Below are 18,362 nucleotides of genomic sequence, written 5' to 3' on the forward strand. Positions count from 1 at the left end.
TGCTCTGCCATACTCTTTATTTAGCTCCCACAACATTTCTGTGAATAGCAGTGGCACAACTGTCATATTACAGACAAACTAGTGAAATGGGTGTATTTTGGGGAGAAAAAAAAAACCCATTTAGTGTTGATGGAGCATGATGTATTTTGTCAAGAAGTTGGGCTTTGAAGTGTGAGAAATTTTATTAAAACTATATATAAGCTTTAGAAGAGAATATACTTGAGTTCAACACTAATGGAATTTGACTGCAACAGCCATAACTTGCATGTTCAACAAACCAACTTTCTGATTTAAATTAAACTCAAAAAGGGGCAAACATTGATCAAACTCAAAGCATTAAAAAAAAAAGTCTGAACTTGTGCTTTAAGTTAACCAATGAAATTGTAGACCATAAATGCAGGCTTCTCGCAGTACTTTGTGGCGAACAGTTTGCCATCTGGGGTGGGGTCAGAGAAGGCTATTTCCTCCTTGGTCAGGTGGCTCCCATACACGAAGGAGTTTCTGAAAATGACATACATTCAGATTTTAAAAAAGCCATACATACATCTTCCATTTAGCTATACGTCCCTGAAATTGGCCCTCAAACCAGTATTGGCCGATTTTAATTGTTGTACTTCTCGGTTTAACAAATCAAAAGTAAGTTTGCACTACCTAACCTGTAATAATTTCCTAACCTGACTGTGTCGAGCATGCGTGTGGCAATGCCCTTCCTCCGGGCCAGGCTGAACACCCAGATGCGGCTGACCCCACAGATGGCCTTTTCTGGCGTGGTAGAGCAGCACCAGGCTCTGTGGTGCTCCATGAAGTCCTCCCTGGTCATGTCCTTGGTCTGCACTGGCTGCTCCAGCACTCTGAAGCCCTGGAAACAAAGGGCAAGATAGACTAATCACTTAGTCACTCCGCTAAATACCCCTGTAAGATAGCGAGTGAATTGCTATCACCTCCAGTGTGCTACCTTTCTATCTCTGAAGGAGACCCGTGGTCCCTTACAAGCTCTGCAATGAGCCAGGTAATGACCACCCCTTTACTGTCCGCAAAAGCTAACGTCCGATTAATCGTATTTGACTGAGCGTATATTTGTTAATTTCTTGATCAAGCAGACAATCTTTCACGTGCACACCACACACAAAAAAAAAGTACATTATCACAGGCCATTACATCATATTGTGGTAAAAAGACTCCTGATCCATTACTGAAAAACCCACCATTTGTTTGGCACGTTACACATCGGAGCAGAGTGCAAAAGTTTAGCAGCACAGGAGGAGAGAGAAGTTACCTGTCGTATGTGCTCGGCAATGAGGCATCCGACCACCATCCCGTCACTGTTCACATACAGGTACGTTTTAGCCTGGCTGGGGCAGCGGAGGGACACTTGCTGGAAGCCCAACTCGTTGTCAGCAAGTCGCCTCACATCTTCTGCCTAATAAAAAATAAAGAAATCATTAAGCATGAGCAAGTGCGTTCACGATTCCATTCACACCAAGTGCATAAGCTCACCCTATGGGCCTAAAGTAGTGCACTATGAAGGGAATAGGGTGCTGTTTCAGACCCAGGCACTGATATGATTGATAAACCTTTTTGACAGCGTATTTTGGATCATCAGGTAGAACCAGAATGATTTTTCCATCCCAGAACTCGGCTACCACCCGCTCTTTCTTCCAGCCCTGGGGACGAGAAGGAAACACTGATTAAGTAACCGTCAGAAATCAAGAGTGAGTGGTCAGTTTCACTTTATTCGCTAAACCACGGCAACGGTTTTGGCTAAGCTTTTGTGGGGGGAAAAATTAAGGAGCCACTCTAAAAGCAACATGCTTAGGGCAACTTGTACGCGTCGATGAAAGGGAGGAAATGCATAGTCATACGTACCACAAACTTAATTCCGTCCAGAAAACTCTGGTGGAACTGTGTGTGCTGGAAGTTGTCTTCCAGGCTGTCTGCACTGTAGATCATGCCACAGGACCCACACACAGTGGCACCAAACTGCTTCTGGCCAGCATCCTGAGGTAAACACAGAACAGAACAAAGAGCATTGGCAAAGCTCACAGATGACAGTGTGAGAGGCAGTCAACGGTCATCATCAATGTTTCCATCCATCATCTTTCCAGAGGATTTACTTACGATGATGAGTTGATCATCAGCCTCAGCCTGTTTGTTAGTCTCCCTCTTCTTCCTGGCACTCCTCTCCTTGGCAGCAGAGGGAAGGGGGTGACTAAGGTTCGAGGGGGTGCTGCAGTTCACTGGAGAGTCCAGAGCTGCCTTCCTCTGGGGCCTAAAGGCAGAAAATAGAAAGTGATAATGCATATATACATCGATACACATGTTGACAGTGTGTGGAGTTACTACTATTTGTCCATGTGCAAGACCGAAAATAATACCATCCCTGGAGGGCAGTAAACCATTCTAGCTATAAAAAAAAAGATTAAATGGAAGTGTTTTTGCCTACCTCGTTGATGCAGATCCAAAGATTGGATACACAGCATCGGCTGAGGATTCCATAAAGGGGAGAGAAACCATGAATGAAAATTAAGACATTAAGTAAAAACATGAATGCTAATTGACCAACGATAAACAACCAACCTTTGACTGGACTGATGATGCCGTTTAATGGGCTAATGTCACTGAGATCAAACACGGCATCAGAACCTGTATTTGTGATCAATTCCTCCTACAAACAGAAAGAACAATATCCTAAATGTAATACAGATACAATATGCTTACAGACAGTGAGACCTATGCTAAACACTAGTCAAGTGATATACAGCTCACCTGAGTGTTTATTTCTGGGGATGCTGGACGTGTGGGAGACGGAGATCGGCTTAACACAATCCTGACTTCCTTGTTCATGCCGTATTTCTCTGCTATAGCTCTGGGTGACTGGGCCTTGAGTGACTCTGGACTCTTTGGTACATCCTGCACACCGGGCAGAGACTCTGGCTCTTCCTGCAGTATCTTCACTACAACAGCATGTCGCTGTGGAAAGGGGGCTTGTACTTTTTCTTGCTTTCCCTCTAAGGCAGGAACCATGGCCTTTATTTTCTCAAATCTCAAAGCTGGCTTGGTAGATTTCGAGGCAGACTTTTTGTACATGGAGGAAGTTTTTTTTCCTGTGCTGAAAAAGGCAGCCCCAATGAAGATTTTAGGCTTAGGCTTTAAACCGCCAAAGTTCAAGGTGATGCCTTTTTTCAGCTCCACTTGCTCTGTGCTGGCGGGTGCTTTAGGCTTTGAGGAATTGATTAGGCTTGATTTGGAGTTTCCCGTTACGCTAGTCTTCATTCCGTGTACAGTGGCCACCTTTTTGGCCTTGGTACTTTTAATCTTCATCCTTTTCTTTACAGCAGCCGTCGGCATTCCATAAGGATCCACACTGGTCAGCCTTGGAGGTGATTTGGTCTCATTCAGCATCTTCCTCTCCAGGGGTGTCAGGTACAAAGGTTTGCGTTTACCATAGAAGGACCCTGTTACCACAGCAGCCTTGAACGGAGAGCCTCTCTTCAGAGCAATCTTTAGGGGAGATGGAGCTGGGGATCTCTGGGGAGAAGGGCAGTTCTCTTTCTCCTGGTGTTTTACGGACATCTTTAGTGGAGACTCGGGCAACCGAGATGACTTCCTTTTTAGGGGAGATTCTCCATCTGTAACAGGCCTTTTGGCTGAGTTACTAAAAATGTTGGAGAATTACAAGGATGTTAGGCCATACTTAATGTTTTATGCATGAATTATTGATTAATAACTGATTTAACACATGACTTACTAATAGACATCATGTCACTCACCTGTCAGAATCAAATGAAGAGTGCTTCCTCTTCCTTGTAGTATTGGGCATGTTTGTAACTTCACTGGAAGAATAAGTAGAAGTATTAACGTTAGCTAGCTAGGTCCCGCATTGGATAATCAATAGATAGATAAATTAACCACGCAGAATCAGCTAGCATATCTAGCAATAATAATAGATAATTGCAATACAAACGTAATGGTGTATTATGTATAGACAGCGCAGCCGTTGCCAGCTGGCTAACGTTAGTTCAGTGTCTGAGTGAATAATTATTGGCGGGATGGATCTGACACAAATATTACACTGTGTGGCATATAGTTACAAAGTTAACGAAATGTTTGAGGGAATGTCCTTTGTATGATAAAACTTGACGGCGACTTTTCACTAAAAAGTTACTAATATAAAAACTAACTTTAGCTAAGTTGTTATTATTGTGGTTGAAATTATTATTGGCTTGTTAGCGAGCTAACTATTTTAGCTAGCAACGTTTTGGTGCAAACAAACAGCTGACAGGCAAGACAAAATGTTTAATGCCATCTAAAGAGTTAGCTAACTTTGACCAAATAAATTGTTCTTCAAAAATGCATACCAAATCCAAAGTGATCCAATACGTAGCAAAGTTCTGGAGTGTGGCTTGTTTTCCCCGCGGTTCCCGTGCAGACTGTTTTTGAACAGCGCGCCCAATGACCATATGAGCGCGTCCCACTTTGAAAAAAAAGTGGAGCAGCATGACCTAAGCGGAAATAGTTGGTTTGTGACCGCCGCCAACTTCCGGGTCAACTTTCCATGCGAAATTGACTGTCAGCACAGTTATCATCTCGTTATGAGGGACATTTAGTTATTTGGAAAGTGTGTAAAGTACTCCATTCCTATTTTGTTTCTAAAGTTTAAAACAGTTTCTTCGATTTATGCAAGATGGTGTTTTACTTCACAAGTGCCGGTGAGTAAGTGAGCTTTTCTTTAGCTGGCTATCCCGCCCATAGTTAGCACTGAACTAGCTAGCCTAGAGAATATTCTTGAATCATTTTGTTAGATAGCTACGTTTGATTTCTAGCTAGAAAGCTTTCTTGACAAATATAATCATGAGTTGTCATTCGTCATGGATGTTTGTTGACATATTCAGGTCAGCAGATGAAGCTAGGCATTTAATTAGGAATAATAATCATGTGGAGTGGATGATGGCAGAGTTATTGTCCTGTTCTGAGAATGGACAGGAATGTGTAGCTAGGCAAATTGTCATATTATTCGTGTTTTATTAGCCCCAAAGCCTTGTTGATATAGCTAACTAAAACTAACATTTGCTTTTTTTTATTTTTTTTTTATTGTACAGTTGTTACACCTCCCTACACTATCTACATGGGGAAAGACAAATATGAAAGTAGGTAGCTGGTCATTTTAAAGTGTTGTTTTCTAACAAACCATGATTCATGTTGTCAGCGGCATTAAAGATGCCTACTCAGCTAACTGTCTGCTTCTTTCTCACAATTAGATGAAGATCTCATCAAATATGGATGGCCTGAAGACATTTGGTGAGAAACTCATATATCTCTCTGCTTATAACTGAAACCATGAGCCTCTTATTGGGATTTGACCATTGAGTCTGAACATTTGTCTGATACATTACTCTATGCAGTGTTGAAAAATATCCACATGGTGGCACCTAGAGCTAAGCAAAGGTACAGTAGTCCTATATCAGCTAATAGGGCTGTGGTAGTATGTACAGTACCAGTGAAACGTTTGGACCCATCTACTCATTCTATTAAAATATATATATATATTTTAAACTATTTTCTACATTGTAGAAGAATAGTGAAGACATAAACTATGAAATAACACACATGGAATCATGTAGTAACCAAAAAAGTAGCCACCCTTTCCCTTGATGACTGCTTTGGACACTCTTGGCATTCTCTCAACCAGCTTCACCTGGAATGCTTTTCCATCCAAAAGTCTTGAAGGAGTTCCCACATGCTGAGCACTTGTTGGCTGCTTTCCTTCACGCTGTGGTCCAACTCACCCCAAACCATCTCAATTGGGTTGAGGTCGGGTGATTGTGGAGGCCGGGTCATCTGATGCAGCACTCCAACACTCTCCTACTTGGTCAAATAGCCCTTACACAGCCTGGAGGTGTGTTGGGTCATTTTCCATTCTGCTCCAGAATGCTGTGGTAGCCATGCTGGTTAAGTGTGCCTTGAATTGTAAATAAATCATTGACAGTTTCACCAGCAAAGCACCACCTCCTCCTCCATGCTCCATGTGGAGATCTTCCGTTCACCTAATCTGCTTCTCACAAAGACACGGCAGTTGGAACCAAAAATCTCAAATTTGGACTCATCAGACCAAAATACAAGTTTCCACAGGTCTAATGTCCATTGCTCGTTTCTTGGCTCAAGCAAGTCTCTTCTTATTATTGGTGTCCTTTAGTAGTGGTTTCTTGGCAGCAATTTGACCACGAAGGCCTGATTCACACAGTCCCCTCTGAACAGTTGATGTTGAGATGTGCTGTTACTTGAACTCTGTGAAGCATTTATTTGGGCTGCAATGACTGAGGCTGGTAACTCAAATGAACGTATCCTCTGCAGCAGAGGTAACTTTGGGTCTGCCTTTCCTGTGGCGGTCCTCATGAGGGCCAGTTTCATCATAGCACTTGATGGTTAATGCAACTGCACTTGAAGAAACTTTCAAAGTTCTTGAAATGTTCCGTATTGACTAACCTTCTTGTCTTAAAGTAATGATGTACCGTCGTTTCTCTTTGCTTATTTGAGCAGTTCTTGCCATGATATGGACTTGGTCTTTTACCAAATAGGGCTATCTTCTGTATACCTCCCCTACCTTGTCACAACACAACTGATTGGCTCAGACGCATTAAGAAGGAATTAAATTCCACATATTAACTTTCAACAAGGCACACTTGTTAAGTCAAATGCATTCCAGATGACTACCTCATGAAGCTGGTTAAGAGAATGCCAAGAGTGTGCAAAGCTGTCATCAAGGCAAAGGGTGGCTACTTTGAAGAATTTCAAATTGAACAATTATTTTGATTTGTTTCACACTTTTTTGGTTACTACATGATTCCATATGTGTTATTTCATAGTTTTGATGTCTTCACTATTATTCTACAATGTAGAAAAAAGTTTAAAAAATAAAGAAACTCTTGAATGAGTAGGTGTGTCCACACTTTTGACTGGTACTGTATGGCATTGATTATTTTAGTATGTGTGCCTTAAGGCTGTTATAATAATTATATCATAATTGTGTCCACAGGTTTCATGTGGATAAACTCTCCTCTGCCCATGTGTACCTGCGAATGCCTAAGGGACTGACAATAGAGGATATTCCCAAGGAAGTCTTGATTGACTGTGCACAGCTTGTGAAAAACAACAGCATCCAAGGTAATACATTGAGTTTCCTGGTGAGTTTGATACAAATAACAGAGTAGTTAATACAATATCACAAGTATTTCCAGGAAACTTGGTGATAGCCTTTTAACTCTTAATTACTCTTTAACAGGTTGTAAAATGAACAACATCAATGTTGTCTACACACCATGGGCTAACCTAAAGAAAACAGGAGACATGGATGTAGGCCAAATAGGTTTCCATCGACACAAGGAGGTCAGTGATCTTTCTGGCAAAATTAATCTGTGTTACTTTCAGATCTGTCACTTTTATATGTGTCTCATCTTGTATTGTTCATATGTTCTTTGTTTCTATAGGTTGTTATCAATAAAACGTCACAATAAGGTGCAGAGCGTTGGATTTGCCTGCTGGGTTGCAAGGAGACCCTCAGCTCTGCTAACACCATTGATAACTGCGTGTCGTTTTCAAGGGATTGTTAAATAAATGTGAACTATTTGGTTTTAATATCATCACCTCTTGAAGAGCATTGTCAGACCTACAAATGTCCAATTATTCCACATTTAGCTCTGTCATCAGAGTTATACAGCAAGTAACTGCATGATTTCATGATCAGTAAACATCAATTGATCATGTAATTTCAGATACCTGAGGGTAGACTCACGATGTCTCTCAATGTTATCCTCCATTAATTGGATTAAAGTGAACTATACCTGACAAGTATGTGTGGTTTAGGTTCATTTGTGTGCTCTGCCTGTCAAGCGGCAGGACACATACAAATTATTCTCTTCAACATTGTTTTAAAGAGGGTTAAATCACAATTGCTGCTGACAGACATGATTGGCTACATCGATTGATGGACCATGTCAAATTGGCTTGCTAGCTAATAACAGATCACGTCAATATGGCTAGTTAACAAGCTAACTTTCAGTGCTGATGACAGTAGTCCGACAGAACTTTACCAGGACGAGGATTTGCCGATGTCAAGCTCTTTCCAAAAGCCTAATCTCTGATGAAGCAAGCTAAATGAAACATGTTGTAGCTAGCTACATGCCAAATGGATAGACTACCCTCGCATATCTAAAAATATATTGTCAATTTATGTTTACTGATCATGAAAGGGATGCAGTTACATGCTGTATACGTCTAATTATAAAGCTAAATGTGGAATAATTGGACATGTGTAGTTCTGACTATGCTCTTCAAGAGGTGATGACATTAAAACCAAATGGTTATAACATTTATTTAACAATCCTTTGAAAACGGCATGTAGTTGTCAATGGTTTTAGCAGAGCAGCCAAATCCAACACTGCACCGTATTGTGAGGTTTTGGTCATTTCTATAAAACGATCATTTAGACCTGTTTTGTCAACTGTTTTGTAGGTGAAGGTCGTGGCAGTAGAGAAAAAGGTCAATGAGATAGTGAACAGGGTGGAGAAAACAAAGGACGAGCGATACCCTGATTTAGCAGCAGAGAAAGAGTCTCGAGACAGGGAGGAGAGAAACGAGAAGAAGGCCCAGATACAAGATCTGAAAAAGAAAGAGAAAGATGACATAAAAAAGAAAAGAGAGCTGGAGGAGCTCAAGTAAGTTATCTCCCTAGCTACATCATCTATGTTCGACTGGCATCCCAAAACACCACGTGTCACTTCTGTGAATGATATGAACTTACACTGTAATTGTTCCTAAACAGAAGTTATTCTTCGCTGATGACGAGTGACAATATGACAACAAATGAGGTGAGTTGATTAACAAAATCCGAACATCCGAGTTATAATCTGAGTTATCTGTTTCTTTCAGAAATAGACTGGCCTGTTAATCGTTTATATGACTGTTGTTGCAATACGACCATTCAGTATGTCAGAAACGGATAATGGAGTCTTTTTCAGGATGGAAATGATTCGGATGACTTCATGTAAAAAGAGAATCTGGGACATCGGAGAGACACCATCCCCTGAAATTTAACATTGTTGGATTGCACTGTTATACACACTGTTATACCGGACAGTGCTTTGACATTGTGTGTATAGATCGATAAACTTGCTACTGTATTTTTGGAACAGTACTCGTGCCAATTATGCACAATTTCAGGACCATAGTGAACTGCTTGTTTTCCCTACGCTTCTTGAATTTCAAAGGAAAAATTCAAACATCATTGGTATCTTGTACTTTTACATCCTCTGCTTGACTGACGAGGGTAACGGCAATTCCAGATATCTTTAGACAAGTGCTGTCAAGGATTTAGTCTTGGGACTGCTATTCCTTACACGCTCTATGATCTAATTCAGTATTGGTGCATGTTGACCTAATGAAATGAATGAATATATGATCTCCTGACCAGTATGTCTAGCTATGGGTGAAATGAATATGTACTTTACATCTATTATAATTTACCTGGCCGATGGTGCAGACTTTGTCCTGTCCAGAGACTGGAGTCTAGTAAATGTGTCCCCATGAGGCCATGCAAAATAAGTTTTTATCTTGAATGTTTCTTTGTAATAGCCGAAAGAGCGCTGACGTTATTAATAAAATTCCCCTTGTTTATCCATGCAAAGTTCCATTTTTGTTTTAAATTGAACTGCCCAGAAGGTAGAGTAATTGCCCAGGTCATTATTTCGAAAACATGTTGAAGTAGCTTTGCTAATGAAGAGTGAGACATTTGAATGGTTTGAGCTACTTGGTCCTTTATTAGTCATATGGGTACCAGTCTCTCCCCTACCTATTCCAAGTGCTTTTTGTCAGGGTAACGGATCAGGTTTCTCTTTCCTGGGTCATGATCAGAGCTAGGATTTAACATGCTGGATTTTCAGTATAAAGCACGACATCTCTTCATTTCTCAATGCTGTGTATGTATGAATGGAAAGCAGCTGTGGCTGACCTCTGGTCCACATCACACAGACTGAAACGCGTGGAGCAGGTTAAGGTATGAGGAGCGCGTCCAAATTAATTCTCCAAGAAGACTTACATTTCATTTCACATCTGCATAAACATTTTCACTCCAAACAACTGAAAAGCAGAAGAAAAGGCCTTTGTTTCACTCTGCATGTGATTTGCTTCCCACTACATGAATACAAGTGGGTTATTCTCAGTGACAGGATGGCATACAGTTGAAGTCGGAAGTTTACATACACTTAGGCTGGAGTCATTAAAACTCGTTTTTCAACCACTCTACAAATTTCTTGTTAACAAACTATGGTTTTGGCAAGTCGGTTAGGACATCTACTTTGTGCATGACACAATTAATTTTTCCAACAATTGTTTACAGACAGATTATTTCACTTATAATTCACTGTATCACAATTCCAGTGGGTCAGAAGTTTACATACAATAAATTGACCGCCTTTAACAGCTTGGAATATTCCAGAAAATTATGTCATGGCTTTAGAAGCTTCTGATAGGCTAATTGACATCATGTGAGTCAATTGGAGGTATCTGTGGATGTATTTCAAGGCCTACCTTCAAACCCTGTGCCTCTTTGCTTGACATCATGGGAAAATCAAAAGAAATCAGCCAAGACCTCAGAAAAATAATTGTAGACCACAAGTCTGGTTCATCCATGGGAGCAATCTCCAAACGCCTGAAGGTACCACATTCATCTGTACAAACAATAGTACGCAAGTATAAACACCATGGGACCACGCAGCCATCATACCGCTCAGGAAGGAGACACGTTCTGTCTCCTAGAGATGAACATACTTTGGTGCGAAAAGTGCAAATCAATCCCAGAACAACAGAAAAGGACCTTGTGAAGATGCTGGAGGAAACAGGTACAAAAGTATCTATATCCAGAGTAAAACGAGTCCTATATCGACATAACCAGAAAGGCCGCTCAGCAAGGAAGAACCCACTGCTCCAAAACCGCCAATAAAAAGCCAGACTAAGGTTTGCAACTGCACATGGGGACGAAGATCATACTTTTTAGAGAAATGTCCTCTGGTCTGATGAAACAAAAATAGAATTGTTTGGCCATAATGATCATCGTTTTGTTTGGAGGAAAAAGGGGGAGGCTTGCAAGCCGAAGAACATCCCAACCGTGAAGCACGGGGGTGGCAGCATCATATTGTGGGGGTGCATTGCTGCAGGAGCGACTAGTGCACTTCACAGAATAGATGGCACCATGAGAAGGAAAATTATGTGGATACATTGAAGCAACATCTCAAGACATCAGTCGGGAAGTTAAAACTTGGTCGCAAATGGATCTTCCAAATGGACAATGACCCCAAGCATACTTCCAAAGTTCTGGCAAAATGGCTTATGGACAACAAAGTCAAGGTATTGGAGTGGCCATCACAAGCCCTGACATCAGTCCTATAGAACATTTGTTGGCAGAACTGAAAAAGCGTGTGCGAGCAAGGAAGCCTTCAAACCTGACTCAGTTACACCAGCTCTGTCAGGAGGAATGGGCCAAAATTCACCCAACTTATTGTGAGAAGCTTGTGGAAGGCTACCTGAAATGTTTTACCCAAGTTAACAATTTAAAGGCAATGCTACCAAATACTAATTGAATGTATGTAAACTTCTGACCCACTGGGAATGTGATGAAAGAAATAAAAGCCTAAATGAATTATTCTCACTAATATTATTCTGACATTTTCACATTCTTAAAATAAAGTGGTGATCCTAACTGACCTAAGACAGGGACTTTTTTACTCTGATTAAATGTCAGGAATTGTGAAAAACTGAGTTTAAATGTATTTGGCTAAGGTGTATAAACTTCTGACTTCAACTGTATGTAACTACAGGACCCTGTGTGTTCATCAACTAACTGTGAATATGCATATTTGTCACATGCAAGTATAATTTAAATCTGACTGGAATATTGGTAACACCTTCAATCCATTTTTTAATGACAGTTATTTCATGGTTGAGGCATTTATTTAAAATATTTTCAAGACATGAACTGTTGGAGAAAGGCATGATATTGAAGTTATAGCTGACCTAACAGTTGGATGTGTGTTTAAATTGCTCTTATCACAACAGGCCTACACGGGAATCAAATCCAATTTTATTTGTCACATACACATGTTTAGCAGATGTTAATGCGAGTGTAGCGAAATGCTTGTGCTTCTAGTTCCGACCATGCAGTAATATCTAACAATTAATCTAACAATTTCACATAAAAAATAATGGATGAGCGATGGCCGAACGGCATAGGCAAGATGCAGTAGATGGTATAGAGTACAGTATATTCATATGAGATGAGTAATGTAGGGTATGTAAACATTAAATAAAGTGTCATTGTTTAAAGTGGCTAGTGATCAATTTATTACATCCAATTATTAAGGTGGCTAGAGATTTCCTTTGAATCTGTCGTGTTTCAGTGTTGATTAGAAGTAGCCTGCATTGTATTGTTCTAAAGAGATGTACTTCTTGAGAGGTACCGCTGTGGCAGTTCAGTTGTTCCTTTGCAAGAGAGTCATTAAGAGTTCAGCCAGAATTTGTAATTCTTGTCTCGTTTTATTAGTCCTGTTGTATGAGTCAGTTCCAGGACTGAGAAGACGTCCCAGTTCTTTTTATAATGAGATCTACATAGATTTACAGCTATGAGTGCAGAGTCAAGAACTTATGCTACACCCATTGTAGCAACATGTACTTTGTACTAAGTCTGAAAAATAGTTGCTGTTGCTTTATTTCACATTTTGAGATTCCATTTTCTTTAAGACCACTAGATGGCAGGTTATTGCTTTATTTCCGGAGGTTCACATTTACTAAATATCACGCTAGAGTTGGTCACTCTGACATGGTAAATGGTATAATTTGTCATTCATTGATTGATTTGATCTATAATCAAACTTGATGTCGACTACAGATTTGTTTCTTTCGAAGTGTTTCTTCAATATGATCTCACAGAGACAAAGCTATATGCCTATGTTTTCAGCGTCACAATTTTTACACCTTTGTCTTGTTTTGGCATAAATTAATATGTACATTTTTAAAAATATATTGTAACTTTAAAATGTTTTTTTGGGGGGGGACAAAACCAGGAATTTTGGTGGCTAATTAGCTGTTGTCAGGAGCCTGTATATTGTGGAAAATAAAACGTTTTTTTTGGTGGGCTGTATGTAATTTGCAGCGGGATGCAACGGTTACCCAAATCACACAAAATAATAGTTTGGCAGTGACATTCTAAAAGTAAAGCACTGAACCAGGACAAATACGGACAGGCCTCTACTAGGGATCATTTCCAGCTCTGTCACAATAGTTTAATTTCATATTTACAAGCGAATATCCTGCCAAAAAGCCCTATGTTTCCCATAACTTTGAACTCGGTGCTCAGTACCTTTGCTTCAGAAACCTGAAGGTAGCCCCGTTTAATCTCTTACAAAGCTTTTACAGCTCTGAATTGACTGTTTCTCCCACAGTAGATTTAAGAGGGTACATTTCAGAAGAGCTGGCCTACACAACATAGAGATGGCACACGCAGTAATGGAAGCCTGAGAAAGGAGTTATTCTGCAGAGGAGGGCGTCAGCCATGCTGGCAGGACGTAAGGTCCTGTGGAAAGAATGACCTCTTAATGCTGCCACCTCTGATGGTCCTCTTCTCTCCACGTGGAGAAGGCATGTTTATGTGTTTATTGGAAATATGCAATCATCTCCTCCAGTAGCCCATGACCCTGCCAGAGCTTCAGCTTCAGCTTCATTCCAGCCCAATTCTCACAGAACCCAAGCACAGTGCAGCAGTGGGGTGGAGAGTGGAAATGACTAGAGAGAGCGTGGGAGCAAATTGTTGTTAATTTGCTTCGGTGCAGTACACTATTGAGCCAGATGCTTATGTGCTTTATGGCTGAGATTTAGGGCTGGTGGTTTCCCGGACCCAGATTAACCCTGTTCATGGACAGAAATAGCATTTTCAATGGGGATTCTCTTATTCTGGGTCCAGGAAACCAGCCCATTCAGGGTGGCAGGTAGCCTAGTGGTTAAGAGTGTTGGGCCAGTAACCAAAAGATGGTTGGAATCCCAGAGACGGCTAGGTGGAAAAAATCTGTCGCTCTGCCCTTGAGCAAGGCAGTTACGACTAGGTATCTCCCTTTCCCTGCAGTACAACATGTATCAGACATGTATACTGCTTTACCACAGTGGGGTACCACCTAGTCTAACGATGGTGCCCCCAACTTGTGGCCCATTGTAACTCCTACTCTAAAAATGTCTGCTTTATGGATGTATTGTCATCTATAGCTAGACAGTCCTGTAATTTCCTGTTTAGAGAGAGAGGAGGAAAGTTTCCCTAACTGTGGCTTCTTTCAGCTATGCTTTACCCCTGTGCTGGTTATAATAACATCTGCCTGTGGCTGACAGAGGCAGGGGGACCACACACCGCCACTTATGGAGGGTCTGGCTCTGGAGGGCAGACTAAGATGTACTGCCGACCCTCCGACCAACAGACCCACCTGCTCTGCTGTGGTCCCCGTGTCCAGCCTGACCAGCTGAAGCCTCCAACAAAAGCAAACAAGGCCGTAAAATGCAGAGTCGGGGTGCTGTCTTTGGAAAGGCCTCCTTCTGATGTAAGGAAACATGGCTTGCACATGGGGTTGATAGAGAGCACTCTATACAACAACATGGACTGTGCTTCTCTTTTTATATATATATCATTTCTTTCTTTATTCAGATGAGACCAAATTAAACAAACAAGATACACACACAGACATATGCAGTCTAACATCAACAAGACTATTTCCATTCCCACCCACCGCATCCCCTCCAGAGGTAGGCAGACCTACAATTAATAGTCCGTTCATAATCTGGCCTAAAGTATTTTATGAAACTGCCAATAGGTCTACTGAATGATGAAGGTGCATACATCAGCAACACAACGGGGGGGAAAACAATATTAAAAAAAACAATGGATGGGAGATGTGCCTGGAATTTTGACAGGTCATTCTTTCAAAATAAATGTTAAGATGGGCATCAGATACATGTGGACCACCATCCTCTGCCCCAAGTAAATAAATAAATAATAATCACATATTCATTATTATACATTGGACAATATACACTACTGTTCAAAAGTTTGGAGTCACTTAGAAATGTTCTTGTTTTTTTAAAGAAAAGCTCCTTTTCTGTCCATTAAAATAACATAAAATTGATCAGAAATAGAGTGTAGACATGGCTAATGTTGTAAATGACTATTGTAGCTGGAAATGGCATATTTTTAATCGAATATCTACATAGGTGTACAGAGGCCCATTATCATCAACCATCACTCCTGTGTTCCAATGGCACGTTGTGTTAGCTAATCCAAGTGTATAATTTGAAAAGGCTAATTGATCATTAGAAAACTTTTAAAATTATGTTAGCACAGCTGAAAACTGTTGTTCTGATTAAAGAAGCAATAAAACTAGCCTTCTTTAGACTAGTTGAGTATCTGGAACATCAGCATTTGTGGGGTTGTTTACAGGCTCAAAATGTCCAGAAACAAAGAACTTCTTCTGAAACTCGTTGTATTTCTAAGTGACCCCAAACTTTTGAACGGTAGTGTATATACAATTAAGGGAGACAATTTCATTAATCGTCAGTCATAATCTGTTACGGTTACACATTGATGGAAGAATGTCATTAATGCTATAGAAATATTGTCATATCTAAGAACATGAATAATGAGTTACTAGCTCCACCTGCTGATCACTGCAGGAACGGAGCCCGTACTAGGTGATAGTCAGTGAGGGTCGATCCTGCTTCCAATGTCCCTTGTAGATCGCTTGGTAAGAGCACGATGCTTGCAACACCATGGTTGTGGGTTCTTATACCTCCTGAAATCTGCTCCTGCATTCATCACAGTCATCAGCAACAGAGAATTGGGGTATGTGCATGCCTGACATCAATTTGTGCGCAAAAAAATGATAAATTAATGGAATGTTTTCCCTTGTGTGGTAGGTTGTGTGGGTTTTTACACTCTTATGTAGGTGTCATAACCAGCCATAAAATATCTACCATCCGTGGTAGGTTTTGTGGGTTTTGACACTCTTATGTAGGTGTCATAACCAGCCATAACATAATGCAATATATGTCACAACAGGTCTAAATATACAGTGTCTTGCAAAAGTATTCACCCCCCTTGACATTTTTCTTATTTTGTTGTCTTACAACCTGGAATTAAAATAGATTTTTTGGGGGGTTGTATCATTTGATTTACACAACATGCCTACCACTTTGAAGATGCAAAATCTTTTTTCATGTGAAACAAACAAGAAATAAGACAAAAAAAACGGAAAACTTGAGAGTGCATAACTATTCACCCCCCAAAGTCTTTACGTTGTAGAGACACCTTTTGCAGCAATTACAGCTGTAAGTCTCTTGGGGTATGTCTCTATAAGCCTGGCACATCTAGTCACTGGGATTTTTGTCCATTCTTCAAGGCAAAACTGCTCTAGCGCCTTCAAGTTGGATGGGTTCCCCTGGTGTACAGCGATCTTTAAGTCATACCACAGATTCTGAACTGGAATGAGGTCTGGGCTTTTACTAGGCCATTCCAAGACATTTAAATGTTTCTCCTTAAATCACTCAAGTGTTGCTTTAGCAGTATGCTTAGCGTCATTGTCCTGCTGGACGGTCCACCTCCGTCCCAGTCTCAAATCTCTGGAAGACTGAAACAGGTTTCCCTCAAGAATTTCCCTATATTTAACGCCATCCATCATTCCGTTAATTCTGACCAGTTTCCCAGTCCCTGAAAAACATCCCCACAACATGATGCTGCCACCACCATGCTTCACTGTGGTGATGGGGTTCTGAGAGGTGATGAGAGGTGTTAGGTTTGCGCCAGACATAGCATTTTCCTCGATGGCCAAAAAGCTCAATTTTAGTCTCATCTGACCAGAGGACCTTCTTCCATAGAGTACCTTCTTCTTCTTCCAGTCTCCCATATGCCTTTTGGCAATCACTAAACGTTTTTGCTTATTTTTTTCTCTTAAGCAATGGCTTTTTTCTGGACACTCTTCTGTAAAGCCCAGCTCTGTGGAGTGTACGGCTCAAAGTGGTTCTATGGACAGATTCTCCAATCTCCGCTGTGGAGCTTTGCAGCTCCTTCAGGGTTATCTTTGGTCTCTTTGTTGCCTCTCTGATTAATGCCCTCCTTGCAATGAGTTTTGCTGGGCGGCCATCTCTTGACAGGTACTTTTATGGTGCCATATTCTTTCAATTTTTTAATAATGGATTTAAAGGTGCTCTGTGGGATGTTCAAAGTTTCTGATATTTTTTTATAACTCAACCCTGATCTGTACTTCTCCACAACTTTGTCCCTGATCTGTTTGGAGAGCTCCTTGGTCTTCATGGTGCTGCTTGCTTGGTGGTGCCCCTTGCTTAGTGGTGTTGCACACTATGGGGCCTTTCAGAACAGGTATATGTACTGAGATCATGTGACACATAGATTGCACACAGGTGGACTTTATTTAACTAATTATGTGACTTCTGAAGGTAATTGGTTGCACCAAATCTTATTTAGGGGCTTCATAGCAAAGGGGGTGAATACATACAGTGGGGCAAAAAAGTATTTAGTCAGCCACCAATTGTGCAAGTTCTCCCACTTAAAAAGATGAGAGAGGCCTGTAATTTTCATCATAGGTACACTTCAACTATGACAGACAAAATGAAAAAAAAAATCCAGAAAATGACATTGTAGGAATTTTAATGAATTTATTTGCAAATTATGGTGGAAAATAAGTATTTGGTCACCTACGAACAAGCAAGATTTCTGGCTCTCACAGACCTGTAACTTCTTCTTTAAGAGGCTCCTCTGTCCTCCACTCGTTACCTGTATTAATGGCACCTGTTTGAACTTGTTATCAGTATAAAAAACACAACCTGTCCACAACCTCAAACAGTCACACTCCAAACTCCACTATGGCCAATACCAAAGAGCTATCAAAGGACACCAGAAACAAAATTGTAGACCTGCACCAGGCTGGGAAGACTGAATCTGCAATAGGTAAGCAGCTTGGTTTGAAGAAATCAACTGTGGGAGCAATTATTAGGAAATGGAAGACATACAAGACCACTGATAATCTCCCTCGATCTGGGGCTCCACGCAAGATCTCACCCCGTGGGGTCAAAATGATCACAAGAACGGTGAGCAAAAATCCCAGAACCACTCGGGGGGACCTAGAGAATGACCTGCAGAGAGCTGGGACCAAAGTAACAAAGCCTATCATCAGTAACACACTATGCCGCCAAGGACTCAAATCCTGCAGTGCCAGACATGTCCCCCTGCTTAAGCCAGTACATGTCCAGGCCCATCTGAAGTTTGC

The 18,362-nt window shown here is 40.9% G+C and overlaps 2 protein-coding genes across 2 annotated transcripts; one reads left to right on the forward strand and one right to left on the reverse strand.

Moving 5' to 3' along the window:
* Window positions 1-2: 2 nt before the first annotated feature.
* Window positions 3-4,485, reverse strand: esco2 (establishment of sister chromatid cohesion N-acetyltransferase 2). The gene is made up of 11 exons (XM_021600451.2): window positions 4,359-4,485; window positions 3,771-3,833; window positions 2,767-3,655; window positions 2,578-2,665; window positions 2,444-2,483; window positions 2,119-2,269; window positions 1,867-1,998; window positions 1,575-1,664; window positions 1,277-1,420; window positions 675-859; window positions 3-501 (listed from the first exon to the last, which is right to left on the reverse strand). Exons 2-11 carry the CDS (start codon window positions 3,818-3,820, stop codon window positions 369-371), a joined length of 1,902 nt encoding a protein of 633 aa, XP_021456126.1. The 5' UTR covers window positions 3,821-3,833; window positions 4,359-4,485; the 3' UTR covers window positions 3-368.
* A 30-nt stretch (window positions 4,486-4,515) lies between these two features.
* Window positions 4,516-9,679, forward strand: ccdc25 (coiled-coil domain containing 25). Its single transcript, XM_021600454.2, has 8 exons — window positions 4,516-4,709; window positions 5,100-5,147; window positions 5,259-5,298; window positions 7,034-7,161; window positions 7,280-7,383; window positions 8,509-8,711; window positions 8,819-8,864; window positions 9,015-9,679. Exons 1-8 carry the CDS (start codon window positions 4,685-4,687, stop codon window positions 9,042-9,044), a joined length of 624 nt encoding a protein of 207 aa, XP_021456129.1. The 5' UTR covers window positions 4,516-4,684; the 3' UTR covers window positions 9,045-9,679.
* The last annotated feature ends 8,683 nt before the right edge of the window (window positions 9,680-18,362 follow it).

Source organism: Oncorhynchus mykiss, chromosome 4 (genome assembly GCF_013265735.2).
Source record: "Oncorhynchus mykiss isolate Arlee chromosome 4, USDA_OmykA_1.1, whole genome shotgun sequence".
NCBI lineage: Eukaryota > Metazoa > Chordata > Actinopteri > Salmoniformes > Salmonidae > Oncorhynchus > Oncorhynchus mykiss.